Source organism: Azolla caroliniana, unplaced genomic scaffold, assembly GCF_043228905.1.
Source record: "Azolla caroliniana isolate FFs.n. ecotype wild unplaced genomic scaffold, voAzoCaro1.0.p SCAF_6, whole genome shotgun sequence".
Lineage (NCBI taxonomy): Eukaryota > Viridiplantae > Streptophyta > Polypodiopsida > Salviniales > Salviniaceae > Azolla > Azolla caroliniana.
This window is the reverse complement of record NW_028230441.1, coordinates 17,351,915-17,364,715: the sequence shown is the minus strand read 5'-3', so window position 1 is coordinate 17,364,715 and position 12,801 is coordinate 17,351,915. Positions and strand designations below refer to the sequence as shown.

Below are 12,801 nucleotides of genomic sequence, written 5' to 3'. Positions count from 1 at the left end.
TAGCCACTACATCCATTTGTTTTCTATGGGTCACTATTGGATAAATAATGAATGCCATTCGGAACATGGCCATTAAATCCATCTATAATCATGGTCATGGTCCCTCAGGTCGAAACGTTTGTGTGTTACGCTGTGGAACGTGACCCAACTAGCTAAGGTGTGGGGGCGAGAGTTTGTGATCATTAATGACTCGTTCGTCGGTTTCGAAAGAGGCCAATATACGACGAGACGACCATTATACGTACGACAAGTGGGCCATGCGCAGCCGTATCGCGCTCTTATTCTCTGGTCTTGTTACATCATCAAACACGCATGTTCACAAAATCAAACTAGTGGATTAGTATATAAATTCATTGACCCTCACAAGGCTATAAGTATTCCTAAATCATCTTGGATTCATAACCAACCCCATACAAACATACACATACACATACCAATGGCCTCATCAAACAATCTCATTCTCCTCCTCATGGCCATGGCCATGAGCGCCTCCGCCATTCTCTTCATGGCCTCTCCTCCTGCTGCCGCCCAATCCTTGCCCAGCAGCTGGACCTCCGCCCACGCCACCTTCTATGGCGGCGGAGATGCGGCCGGTACCATGGGCGGTGCCTGCGGCTACGGAGACCTCTACAGCTCTGGCTATGGCACTGACACCGCCGCCCTCAGCACCGCGCTCTTCAACGCCGGACTCAGCTGCGGCGCCTGCTTCGAGATCAAGTGCGACGCCGCCGCCGACCCCAAGTGGTGCGTTGGCGGCGGAGGCGGCGCCTCCAGCGTGGTGGTCACCGCCACTAACTTCTGCCCGCCCAACCCCGCCCAATCCAGCGACGCCGGCGGCTGGTGCAACCCTCCGCGGGAGCACTTCGACATGGCGCAGCCGGCGTTCGAGAAGATCGGGGTGTACAGCGGCGGCATCGTGCCGGTGCTCTACCGCCGCGTGGCCTGCGCCAAGAAGGGCGGCATCCGCTTCACTGTCAACGGCCACTCCTACTTCAACCTGGTGCTCATCACCAACGTGGGCGGTGCGGGAGACGTGACGGCGGTGTCCGTCAAGGGCTCGCAGACAGGATGGATGGCCATGAGCCGGAATTGGGGCCAGAACTGGCAGAGCAACGGGAAGCTGGACGGGCAGAGCCTGTCGTTCGCTGTGACCACCAGCGACGGCAGGACGCTGACGTCGTACGACGTGGCGCCCGCAGGCTGGAGCTTCGGCCAGACGTTCCAAGGAGACCAATTCTGAAATGTCCGAATGCCCGCCTCATTATTTGTCCGGACAAGCCATCTTTTGTCCGGATCACCCCCCATTTATTCTATACACATACGGATGCCGATGAGTCTTCGGGGACCATCCGAAAAATGTGTAACCACTATCCCATGTATTCCTTGTATAATACACCACACATTGGAAAGCTTCGCTTTATTTTAACTTTACCTTCTACTCGGAGTAGTATGGCCTCTAACAATCGGCAACGGTTTGGTTTGGTTTGGTTCGAGAGTCTCAAGACCGAACCGTTTAAAAATATTCAAACCGTCAAACCATTTAATCGTTAAAACCGCAATTTCATGATTCGGTTTCTGTTTTTTCAACTTTGGTCAAAATTCAAATTTTACAAAATTAAAAACTTTCATTTTTTTTTTAAATCTTAATTTTTCAAAATTTTAAAGATTTTCTTAAAATGTGACAATATGGCTTGAAAATGAAAAGATTGTTTTAAAAGAAAAAATTTAATTTAAAAACCGTTAAAACCATGTTCTCGATTCCATCATAATCTTGACATACATTCATATGCGTACACGTACGTATACATGTACTTATACATGTACATGTCTTTGATATTCTTGTTGCGATACCAAACTCAACTAGGTCTGCCAATGTTCTTACATATAGAATTTAACTCAGCTAGTTTTTAGTGCTCATGAATGAGCCGAATGTACTTCTGTCAGCCCATAACCTTTATGAGAGGGATCTAGGGCTTTGTATATAACATGCTCACAGAGCATGGTTGTAACGGATTGACTGTTTTGTTAATGAAGGTGTGGTCTTCTGTTTTGGGCGTGTTGAGCGGACAAGCTCAACCGGATCCGGATCGGCTGAACAAGCTAGAGCCGGATCAGAGTCCGGAATCAAGAATCGGATCGGTGTCCGGAACCAAGAGCCGGATCGGATTGTAACTGGTAGGCCGTTAGAGGCCTGCAAATCTAGCTTAGTATGTAGGCATATTTTTAGGAGTCAGTGTTAGTCGCTCGTATGAGCATTGAAGTACTTGTCAGTACTTCGGTGAGTCCTTTTAAGGAGTCTTGTATAAAAGTACTCACAGAGCACATTGTATGTACAAAGTGTTATTATTTTGAATTGAGTTTCTACTTGTTGAGAATCAAGCTCGTTTGAACACACCTTTTGAGAATCTATGATTACTCTAAGGTCAAGAGTCACACCACCACTCTCTACACATTAAACTATGTCTCATAGATTCATATTCTATGACACCTAACTAATGGTTCCACATTCCCCATGACCGTAAGACTTCACATTCCTCAAGGCTCTAGTGAGAGAGTGAACGTTGTAGTGAGTAAATGAAGAGAGAGGGTGACTCTATATAAAGCACCCTCCTCCTACTCCATATTAAGTCGGTTGTGACTCCTTGTAATGCTACATTTTTCATTTATCATATTCTCCTTGTTAATATACATCTCCTTCTTCTCGAGTACTTCAATTTGTCTCTTATCTATCTTGTGTTTCTCTCCTCTTCTCTTTCCTCTCACACATACACATAACACACATCTCTTCCGCTACACAAGAATCACCATTGATTCTTTACATCGTATCAGACTGATTTGGTAGCTCGCCTCATCGTGATCGTGTGTTGTGCTCTACGCCGACATTCAAGAAGAACCGGCTCATCGCTATCGTAGTGCGACTACATAGCTCTTGTTCGAGAGAGAAGGAAAAGAAAAGAAGGAAGAAATCTACATGGACAATGAATACTCAAATGGGGAGCGGTCTCCCTAGCGAGAAGTTGGATCGCAACAACTTTGCATCTTGGGAGTACAAGATGCACCAATACCTTGTCGGACAAGGCTATTGGAGCTACATCAGAGCAGCACAAGAAAATCGGCCCAACCTGGAAGATGCCGACTATGCAACATGGGAGCAAGTGGCAAGCCCAATGATGTATTGCTTGGCGACATGTGTTCACGACCACATGCTGGGGTACATTCGAGAAGGCAAGACGCCGAAGGAAGCGTGGGAGAATCTACGAAAGATTTTTGCCACCAACACTACCGCGACAAAGCTTCAACTCCGCCAACAGTTGAATAATATCCAACAAAGGGATATGTCCGTCACGGGCTACACCTTGAAGATCAAGGAGCTTTGTGATTCACTCGGCTCGATAAGCGTAAACGTGGAGGATGACGAGATGGTGCAAATATGCCTCGGTGGCCTTGCACCAAGATTCGGCGCAATGCGGACTGGTGGCGCCTCGAATGGCCAAATGCTCTACACGCATTCGGACGGAGCAAGAGGATGCGGCCGGGCAAGAAGAAGCCGATTTGGCCAAGGACGAGGCGGACCGATTTACAAAATTGACTCTCAATTACGGCAACAAGATGGAAGCCATCGGGGAACCTTCTGAAGAAGGGGGAGCCCCCGTTCCGGTCCGAGCCGACAAACCTCAATCGAATGCGGATATTGCGGGAAAGTTGGCCACCACAAAGAAGAATGTCGTAAGAAGATACGCGAGTCGGCTTCCACCAGCCGACAACTCACCAACTACGCCATCAACTCCGACTATGACGATTGCGGCGGAATGTTCGTCATGAGACATAGAGCGAATTCTATGTTGCCCTCTACTTCTACTAATGCCTCCGGTCCAGAATACGTTGTCGTGAAGACAAACGGCTCTTAGCGCAATCGGTGCATAGAGCGCGTGAACCGGCTCTTCACGCGTGCGCGTCCTTTAATGTATATAATAGAGAATTAGGTACAAAGGTATATCCTGGGTAGTTAGATTTGGTAGGTAGGAAGTTAATGAGGGAAACGGCTCCCTTCTGGAAGCTATAAAAGAGAGGGAGACGCGGGGAGAGGGGATAGCGCATTGAGGAGGACGAAGTGCTGTCGGACCGAAACAGAACGCTTCTCCTCTTTTCTCTGCAGGTTCTCGGGAGGCTCGCGCTGCTTCGAGGAACGCCCGTGTGCTTCCGGCAGCACCTCCATCCTATCCCCTTTCGTGCGCAGATGAGCAGGCATCGACATCTGTTCGCCGGCCTGTTCGTTTGTAACCGCTCGCGTGCTCTGTGGTTTATTTGTCATTCGTTAATATACAAATATTTGTGTCTCTCTGTCTCTGTGTCCATTCGTGTCTTCTGCGTTGACGGGCCGTGTCCCTGTGTTTCTTTGCTCATACGTAACCGGGCGTCTCTCTCTTTCTCTTTCCCCTTCTATCACCTGCTCTTCGGTTCAAGACCCCGGTGGTCCCGCCTCGTTTCTCCACGCACACGCGTAGTAAGGCGACATCTTTGGTGAACCCGACGTGAACAAGGCGGTAGAGGAGCAGAAGATGAGGGGGTCGGATCTTGCAGAGGCCATGGCTTCGGCCATGGACCGGATAGTGAGCGCGCGCGAGGGCACCGGCGCCCTTGGCAGGGCTATTGAGGCGATCATCGATACGATCGGCCGGTTCAGTGGAAAGGCTGCCATGAGTTATTTGGCGTCCTACCGGGCGGAGATGTTGATGAGGGATATTCCGGAAGAGAGGCGTCTTGCCGGATTCCCTCGAGGGGCGATGTCGGGAATCCATGCGGAGGTGCTCGAGGTCCGGGCGAAGAGTCGGACCTGGGAGGAGTTCGAAGTACGGCTCCTGGAGAAATACGGGATGGATGACGCGCTTCGGCTTTCGAAGCGGGGCTTCATGGAGTGGGTGGAGTTCCCCAACAAAGGAAGAAATGCGTCGGTACTCCTCAGGGAGTTTGAGGAACGCTTTGCGCGCCTTTCGGCGCTCGATTGGACCGTTCTGGACACAAGTCGTGTCCTACTGTTTGTCAAATCGGTTGACGCACGGGATCGGGAGCAAGTGGGCTCCTTACTGGAAACCGAAGACGGGCTAACGGCCGACTGGGCTGCGGTAAAAAGAGTCTGCGGCCGTTTTGACAAATGGTGGGAGTGGGCTGATACAGGGGCGACCGGGGCGGGTCCTGTCGCAACAAGGAAGCTGGAACCGATACCATAGGTACGAGGGGAAGAGACCCGGGAGTGGCTCGAAACCAGTTCGGCTTCGACCGGCGTGGTTAGAGGCTCGTTCGGGGGAACAGCTTTGGAGGAGTTGACACGGGCGGTAAAGGATCTCCAGATCGCCCATGCTCGGAGGGAAGGCGGCGAACAGGCTCGTGACTGACGGCCTCCGGCAGGAAATAGGTGCATGTGGTGCGACGAGGTCGGCCACATCCGGAAAGACTGTGGGGAGGAATGTGTGCATGCCAGCGACCCAGAGGGCCCTGAACCGGAACGACGAGCGAGGAGGAATGAAAAGGCTGATGGAAGAGGCGGCGGCCCGGCACGCGGAGACCGTCCACTACTCGGCGTCAGCCGGTATTCGGGTCGGAGGCAGCGAGGCCTGGAAGGAGAGCAAAGCCGGGTTCTGGTCGACGATGCTGGAAGGCCTCGCCGGTGCCCGACTAAGGAAAGACGAGGCGGACCGCGCAGAGAAGTGGGTCCAGGAGGTAATTGGGTGGAGTGACCCGGTCGAAGAAAAGACGGGTTTCATCGAAGCAGCTTGCCAGAACTACGAAGCTCTGGTTGAAGACAAATGGGTAGGTAAAACCGGAGGGGCCGGACCCTCACAGAGATACGAAACCCGATTCGGGCTGAAACGGAATGAGGCCGGTGAGACCAGTGCCCGGGATAACCACAAGAAGGGCGGATACCGGTTGGGCACGGAGATTGAAAGGACCACAAACCTACGAAAGGTCCTGGAAGAACGAATCCTCGACAGCAAGGTGGAACTGTCGTTGCGGGAGGTGCTCAGAATCGCCAAGAAGGAGTTCCACGACTCAAGCGTAGACTTGGTAAAGAGGAAGAGGCTGTCGACGGAGACAGGACCGGAAAGGCCGGTGGAAGTGCGGACGATGCACATAGAAGACATGGCGCTGGAAGACGAGTGGGCGGAGAGCCACTATTTGAGGCCACACTGGGCCCGAGCGACCACGGAAACCCTGGTGAAGATCGGAGATGTTCAAGAACCGGTGGTGGCGCTGGTGGACCACGGTTCGGAAATAAACCTGATGTCCATGGATTTCTACAAGAAGGGGAAATGGCCGATCAACACCAAGCACGGGTGGAAGATACGGGCGGCGACGCGCGCCACCGAGGAACTACACGGGGCCTGCCCAAACGTGCGAGTCAAGATCAGCGACGTCGAGATAGACCAACACTTCTTTGTGTAGGATACGTCCTCGCACCCGGTCATACTGGGAGAACCGTACATTACGGCAGCACGGATGGAGACCAAGGTGCTGGACAACGGGTCGGCTTACGCGAGGGTCAAGAGTCAGGACGGGCGTCATTCGATCCAGTTCCTGATGGTGCGACCGAACCACAAGCGAAACCGCGAGTCCCTCGGTGGCGAGAACCGAGAGGATTTTTAGAGAGGGTTGTCAAGGCATGGGGCCGCGATAGTCTGGACACTCCGGGAAAACCCCACAAATGTACGATAGAGGCGGAACCGAAGAAACCTTGTATCATAAGTAGGAAGTTTTGTTTCTCCGACAACGGAGGGTGTACGATAGTTGGCGTCGTTGGCCGAGAAAAGACAAGGGCGGAAGAGCGACTTCGGGCGTGCGGAGTTCTCGGGCCCAGCAAGGAAATCAACGGAGCCGTGGAGGCGGTCTCCTTCGACGATACCTTGGGAATACTGCGAGAGGTGGTCGGAGAGGGCCTTAAAGAGGACCGGACGATACCAGTTTGTTCAGAAGAGATGTAGGAAGTCATCGCGGACGTTAGTCGAGGGCTCGAGTTGAATCGGACGGCCCGGGTTAACACGAAGTACAAGACTGTGGACCGGAAGGTAAGGCCAGTCGCGACACCCTTACCGGAGGGCAGTGAGTTGCGAATCAAGGGGGTCGCGTCGGACCCCAGTTTACGAGATCCGGCTTGCATAGGACACACCTTCACCGACAGAACGCTACGGGAGCTCAAAATCGGTGGGGGCGGGTTCCTACTGCCGGCAGAAGAAGACCGGTTACGGAGAATGCTCGGAAGGCACGGGAAAGCCTTCGCATTCTCACCGGAAGAGATCGGGTGCGTAGACCCGACAGTCTGAAGCCAATGGTGATATTCATGGTACCGCATGTGCCGTGGAATCTCAAACCAATTCCGGTACCGAGAGCTCACATCCCGGACCTGATGGAGCTGTTGAGGTAGAAAGTCGATATGGGCATCCTCGAACCGTCGAGTGCCCCATATTCGAACCAGTGGTTTACCGTACCGAAGAAGAACGGGACGTTGCACTTCATTCAAGACCTGCAACCGGTCAACAGAGTGACCATTCGGAACGCAGGAATCAGACCAACGATAGACGAGTTCGCGGAGGCCTTCGTCGGAAGGTCGATCTACTCGGTCGGTGATCTGTACTCGGGGTACGATCAGTTCCAACTAGCCGTGGAGAGCAGAGACATTACGACGATGCGGACTCCTCTCGGCCTAGTGCGGATGTGTACCCTGCCACAAGGAGGGACGAACTTGGTGGCCCACATGGTGAATGCGATGAACAAGGTGCTGAGGGGTTGTATCCCGGACATCACCATGCCATTCTTGGACGACATCCCGATCAAGGGATGTCCGGTGGAGGAAAAGGACGAAACGATCGGACCGGACGGATGCCAGAAATTCGTGGCGACACACATTGACGATTGCGACAGGGTGCTGCAGAGGCTAGAGGACGCGAGGCTCACCTTCTCCGGGGAGAAATCGGCCTTCGGGCAATCAGAGATCATGGTCGGCAGACATCTATGCGAACCGTATGGCCGGAAACCGTCTCCGGCTAAGGTGGAAGCCATCTCTGCAATGAAGCTCGACTATAACTCGGTCACGGAGGTACGGAGGTTCTTGGGAGCATGCGCGTTCTACCACATATGGATCCCGCATTACGCCCACGTTGCCGAGCCGCTATACGGGTTGCTGAAAAAGGGGCGAAATTTTGAGTGGCGAGACGAGCATACGGAGTCGGTTCGAAAGATGAAGGAGGCTCTTGCTGCAGCTCCGGCACTCCGGAAGGCTGTCTACGAGAAAGGCACTCCCATCTACATAACGGTAGATACAAGTCCGACTGGGATCAGATGGGTCGTCAACTAAGAAGATGAGGACGGCATTCGGTTCCCAATCCGGTTCGGCGCAAAGGTCCTCAGCGAGCGACAGCGAGGATACGCCCAGGTTAAACGCGAACTCTGGGGTATCGTTTCGGCGGTGAAGGCCGATAAAGACTATCTGATCGGGACAGAGGTGATTATCGAGACGGACTGCCTGCCGATTCTCGGCATGGTTTCCGGATGCGCAACCCCAGACCTGGCAATGCTCCGGTGGATAGCATACATCAAGTCCCTGGATCCGCAAATACGACACATTTTCGGGAAAGACAATGCCATGGCCGACATGCTTTCGAGGGTGCGATTCGACGACGAGCGCGGCATGGTTTCGGAGGACGAGGAAGTCGGCGTGGACTTCTTCAAGGCGGCTTACGTAACAACCGAGGGGGGGAGCACTCCGGCGCTTAACGATTTCAATGAGAGCAAGTACGACGGGGAGTGGCTGCAGATTGGGGGATTCTTGAGGACGATGACGCCAGGCGCGTCATGGACAAAGAACGTGGCCAACCGGATCCGGAAGAAAGCATACCGATTCTTTCTCTGGGACGGATACTTGTGGAAGCACCCGAAGAAGAGAAAAGGCATCCCGCTCCGAGTAGTGGCGATGGAGGAGGAACAAGAGGAGTTGCTGAAGGCCTACCACGACAGCCCCTGGGCTGGACACCGTGGGACGTGGGCCACGTTCGAGAAACTAAAGGGGAAGTACTGGTGGCCGGGACTGTACCGGGACGTGCATCGGTTCGTGACAACTTGTGAGAGCTGTCAGATACACTCCACAGTCCGACATCGGGACGAGCTTCACCCTACATACCCTCCGGCCATCCACTTCAAATGGATGGTAGATTTGGTGACGATGCCGATGGGCGTAGGGCAGATGCGATATCTAGTGCTGGTCTAGGAGGACCTGACGAACCAGGTGGAAGGCCGACCTCTTCGTCTCTCTCTCTCTATCTCTCGGCTGCTCACTTAGCTCCCTCTAAGTGGAAAACCAGAAAATGAACAACATTCAAACTGTTTGCCCTAAGTCATATTTATACACAAATGACTTTCGGGCTATTTACAAATATAGCCTCAAGGGCCCTTGGCAAACATATTCACAAATATGTCCCCGCATCCGGATCTCTCTCCGGGTACATTCGTCATCCGGCTCCGTAACCGGGGTCTTCATCATCCGGCTCCGTAGCCGGGGTCTTCATCATCCGGATCCGTAGCCGGGTACTCTTCATCCGGCTTCATGCCGGGTACTCTTCATCCGGCTTCATGTCGGGTACTCTTCATCCTCCGGTTCCGTAACCGCAACCGGGCTTGCCGTCATTCATCTCCGGACATTCCATCCGGACGGACCGAAATCCCAACAAACTCCCCCTTCACTTCGGCATGGGATGTCTCTCTAATCCTATCCTCTTCCGGCATGCTTCCAGCTTGTCGGGTGTGAGCACCTTGGTCAGCATATCTGACCCGTTCTCGTCCGTGTGGATCTTCGTCATCACGAACTCCTTGTCTTCTATCCTTTCCCGGATCCAGTGGTATCTACGCTGGATGTGTTTCGTCCGGGAATGGTAGGCCGCGTTCTTCGCAAGGTGGATGGCACTCTAACTGTCGCAGTAGAGTCGGTACTCCTCCTACCGGATACCGAGCTCTCTAATGAAGTCCTTCATCCATATTATTTCCTTGCCGGCTTCAACAGCCGCCATGTACTCCGCCTCCGTGGTTGACAGTGCAACTGTCTTCTGCAGCCTCGACTGCCACGAAACAGCTCCCCCTGCATACGTCATCACATACCCTGATGTGGAGCGGCTGGTATCTGCATCAGCCGACATATCCGAATCGGTAAAGCCGTCGAGTTCGGGCTTACCGGAGCCGAATCGGAGGCACACGTTTGTTGTCCCTTTCAGGTATCGGAGTATCCATTTGACCGCGTTCCAGTGCTCCTTGCCGGGATTACTCATATACCGGCTCACCACTCCGACTGCGTATCCAATGTCCGGTCTTGTACACACCATTGCGTACATCAAGCTTCCGACGGCAGACGCATATGGTACTTTCATCATGTCCTCCTTCTCAGCCTTTGTCTTGGGGCTTTGCTTGCTGGACAACTTGCAGTTTGCCGGGAGGGTTGACCCGACCGGTCTTGCTTCCGACATGTTGAACCGGTGAAGCACCTTAGTCATGTACTTCTCCTGTGACAGCCACAGCTGCTTCTTCTTCCGGTCCCGGATGATGTGCATGCCTAGTATTTGCCTCGCCGGACCCAGGTCCTTCATTGAGAAGGTTCGGTGAAGAGCCTTCTTCAGCATCCGTATCTTGACCTGGTCCCGTTCGACGATCAACATGTCGTCCACGTACAGGAGGAGTATTAGAAAGTCTCCTCCTTCGAACTTCTTCACAAACACGCAGTGATCGGACTGCGTTTTGTGGTACCCTTCGTCGGTCATGAAAGAGTCGAACTTCCGGTACCACTGCCAGGGAGCCTGCTTCAGTCCGTAAAGGCTCTTCTTCAATCGGCATACCAGGTGCTCCTTCCCTTTCTTCTCGAATCCTTCCGGTTGCTGCATGTAGATCTCTTCTTCGAGGTCACCGTGAAGGAATGCCGTCTTCACGTCCATCTGTTCTACCTCGAGGTCCATGCTTGCCGCTATGCTCAGCACCGTCCGGATGGAGGTCATCTTCACTACCGGGGCAAATATCTCGTCGAAGTCGACGCCCTTCTTCTGCTGGAACCCCTTCACCACGATCCTGGCTTTGTATCTCAGGGGGTTTCCGGCATCTCCCGGTTTCAGCTTGAACACCCACTTGTTTCGAAATGCCCGCTTTCCTTTCGGCAACTCCACAAGTTCATATGTGTGGTTCTCATGCAGGGAATCCATCTCCTCCTGCATGGCACTTAACCACCTGCGGCTATGGGTGTCAAGTTTTGCTTCTTCAAAGCTCTCCGGCTCCCCCTCGTCGGTTAGCAGCACGTGCCCTGGTTCCGGAAATCTCCGGGGGGCCCTTCTCTCTCTTAGAGGATATCTCCGTTCCGGAGCTTCGGTAACCGGCTCCTCCGTTTCCTCTTCATCCGAATCCATTTCGGGATCGGGGTCGGTTCCGGTATCAGTTTCATCTTCCTCGGCCGGTTTTGTTTCTTCACCGTCTTCGGCCGGATCCTCGAGTGCTAACCGGTCCCTTGCCGGTCGGGACTGCTCTTCGTAGAGTTGATCCTCACCGGTCGACTTGGAGCTCTTCATCTTCTTCTCCGACTCCCAGTCGGCGAGTGTCTTGTCCTCCATGAAGATGATATCTCGACTCCTGAATATCTTCTTGTCGACCGGGTCCCATACTCGGTAGCCGAACTCGTCGTCGCCGTAACCGAGGAATATGCATGGCCGGGTCTTTGGATCTAACTTTCCTCTCCGGTCCTTTGCCACATGCACGTATGCGAGACACCCGAACACCTTCAGGTGCCGGTAGGACACTTCCTTACCGGTCCACACTTTTTGCGGCGTGTCTCCGTCCAAAGGTACTGAGGGTGATCTGTTTATCACGTATGTCGCCGTCGACATTGCCTCAGCCCAAAACCCCTTGGGTAATTTCGCATGCGCCAGCATACTCCGGACCCTCTCCATTATGGTCCGGTTCATTCTCTCGGCCAGCCCGTTCAGTTCCGGCGTCTTCGGCACAGTAAACTCGAGCCGGATTCCCTTCGAGCGACAGTACTCCTTGAACTGCCCCCGGTATTCCCCTCCGTTGTCCGCTCGTATCGCTTTCAGCTTCTTGCCGGATTCCCTTTCCACTCTCGCGTGGAGTTCTTTGAAGACGCACAACACTTGGTCCTTTGTCTTCAACGGTGCCGTCCACAGCTTCCGGATGTGGTCATCAATGAATGTCACGAAGTACTGGGCTCCGCCATGTGACTTCGTTTCTACTTGACACACGTCAGTGTGCACCAACTCCAATGGTGCGCTACGTCTCGTCGGTGGCCTTGAGTGGAAGGAGGTTCGGTTCTGCTTACCGGCCAGGCAATCGGTGCACTTCTCCAGGTGCACATGCTTCACTGGAATAAGGTTGTCTTCTGCAAGCCTCTTCATCCCCTTCTCACTCATGTGGCACAGTCTCTTGTGCCATAGCTCACCGGCAATGTCGGCTGCCACGTTCAACTCCTCCGGACACAACCAGGCATTCATAAGGTACAGTGTGTTGACTTTCCGGGCCCGAGCCACTATCAGGCTCCCCTTGCTGAACTTCATTACGCCATTCCGGATGCTACCTGTGTAGCCTTCATCGTCTAGCCTCCCGGCCGAGATCAGGTTCAATCGGACCTCCGGAACGTGTCGAACATCCTTCAGCAGCATCTTGCATCCGGTTGATGTCATCAGCCACACGTCTCCTATGCCGGCAATCCGGCATGTGCCTTCATTTCCCATCCGGACACAGCCGTGCTCACCGGCTGTGTAGGATGAGAAG

At 53.4% G+C, this 12,801-nt stretch overlaps 1 protein-coding gene across 1 annotated transcript; it reads left to right on the top strand.

Annotated features, from left to right (window-relative positions):
• The first annotated feature begins 395 nt into the window (after positions 1-395).
• Positions 396-1,387, top strand: LOC147863209 (expansin-A11-like). Its single transcript, XM_087320963.1, has one exon. The coding sequence runs from the start codon at positions 437-439 to the stop codon at positions 1,238-1,240; it is 804 nt and encodes a 267-aa protein (XP_087177089.1). The 5' UTR covers positions 396-436; the 3' UTR covers positions 1,241-1,387.
• Positions 1,388-12,801: the final 11,414 nt, after the last annotated feature.

What these genes read in the sequence shown, in the direction of transcription:
- LOC147863209 (XM_087320963.1), top strand. Translation starts at nt 437, where the DNA reads ATGGCCTCATCAAACAATCTCATTCTCCTCCTCATGGCCATGGCCATG.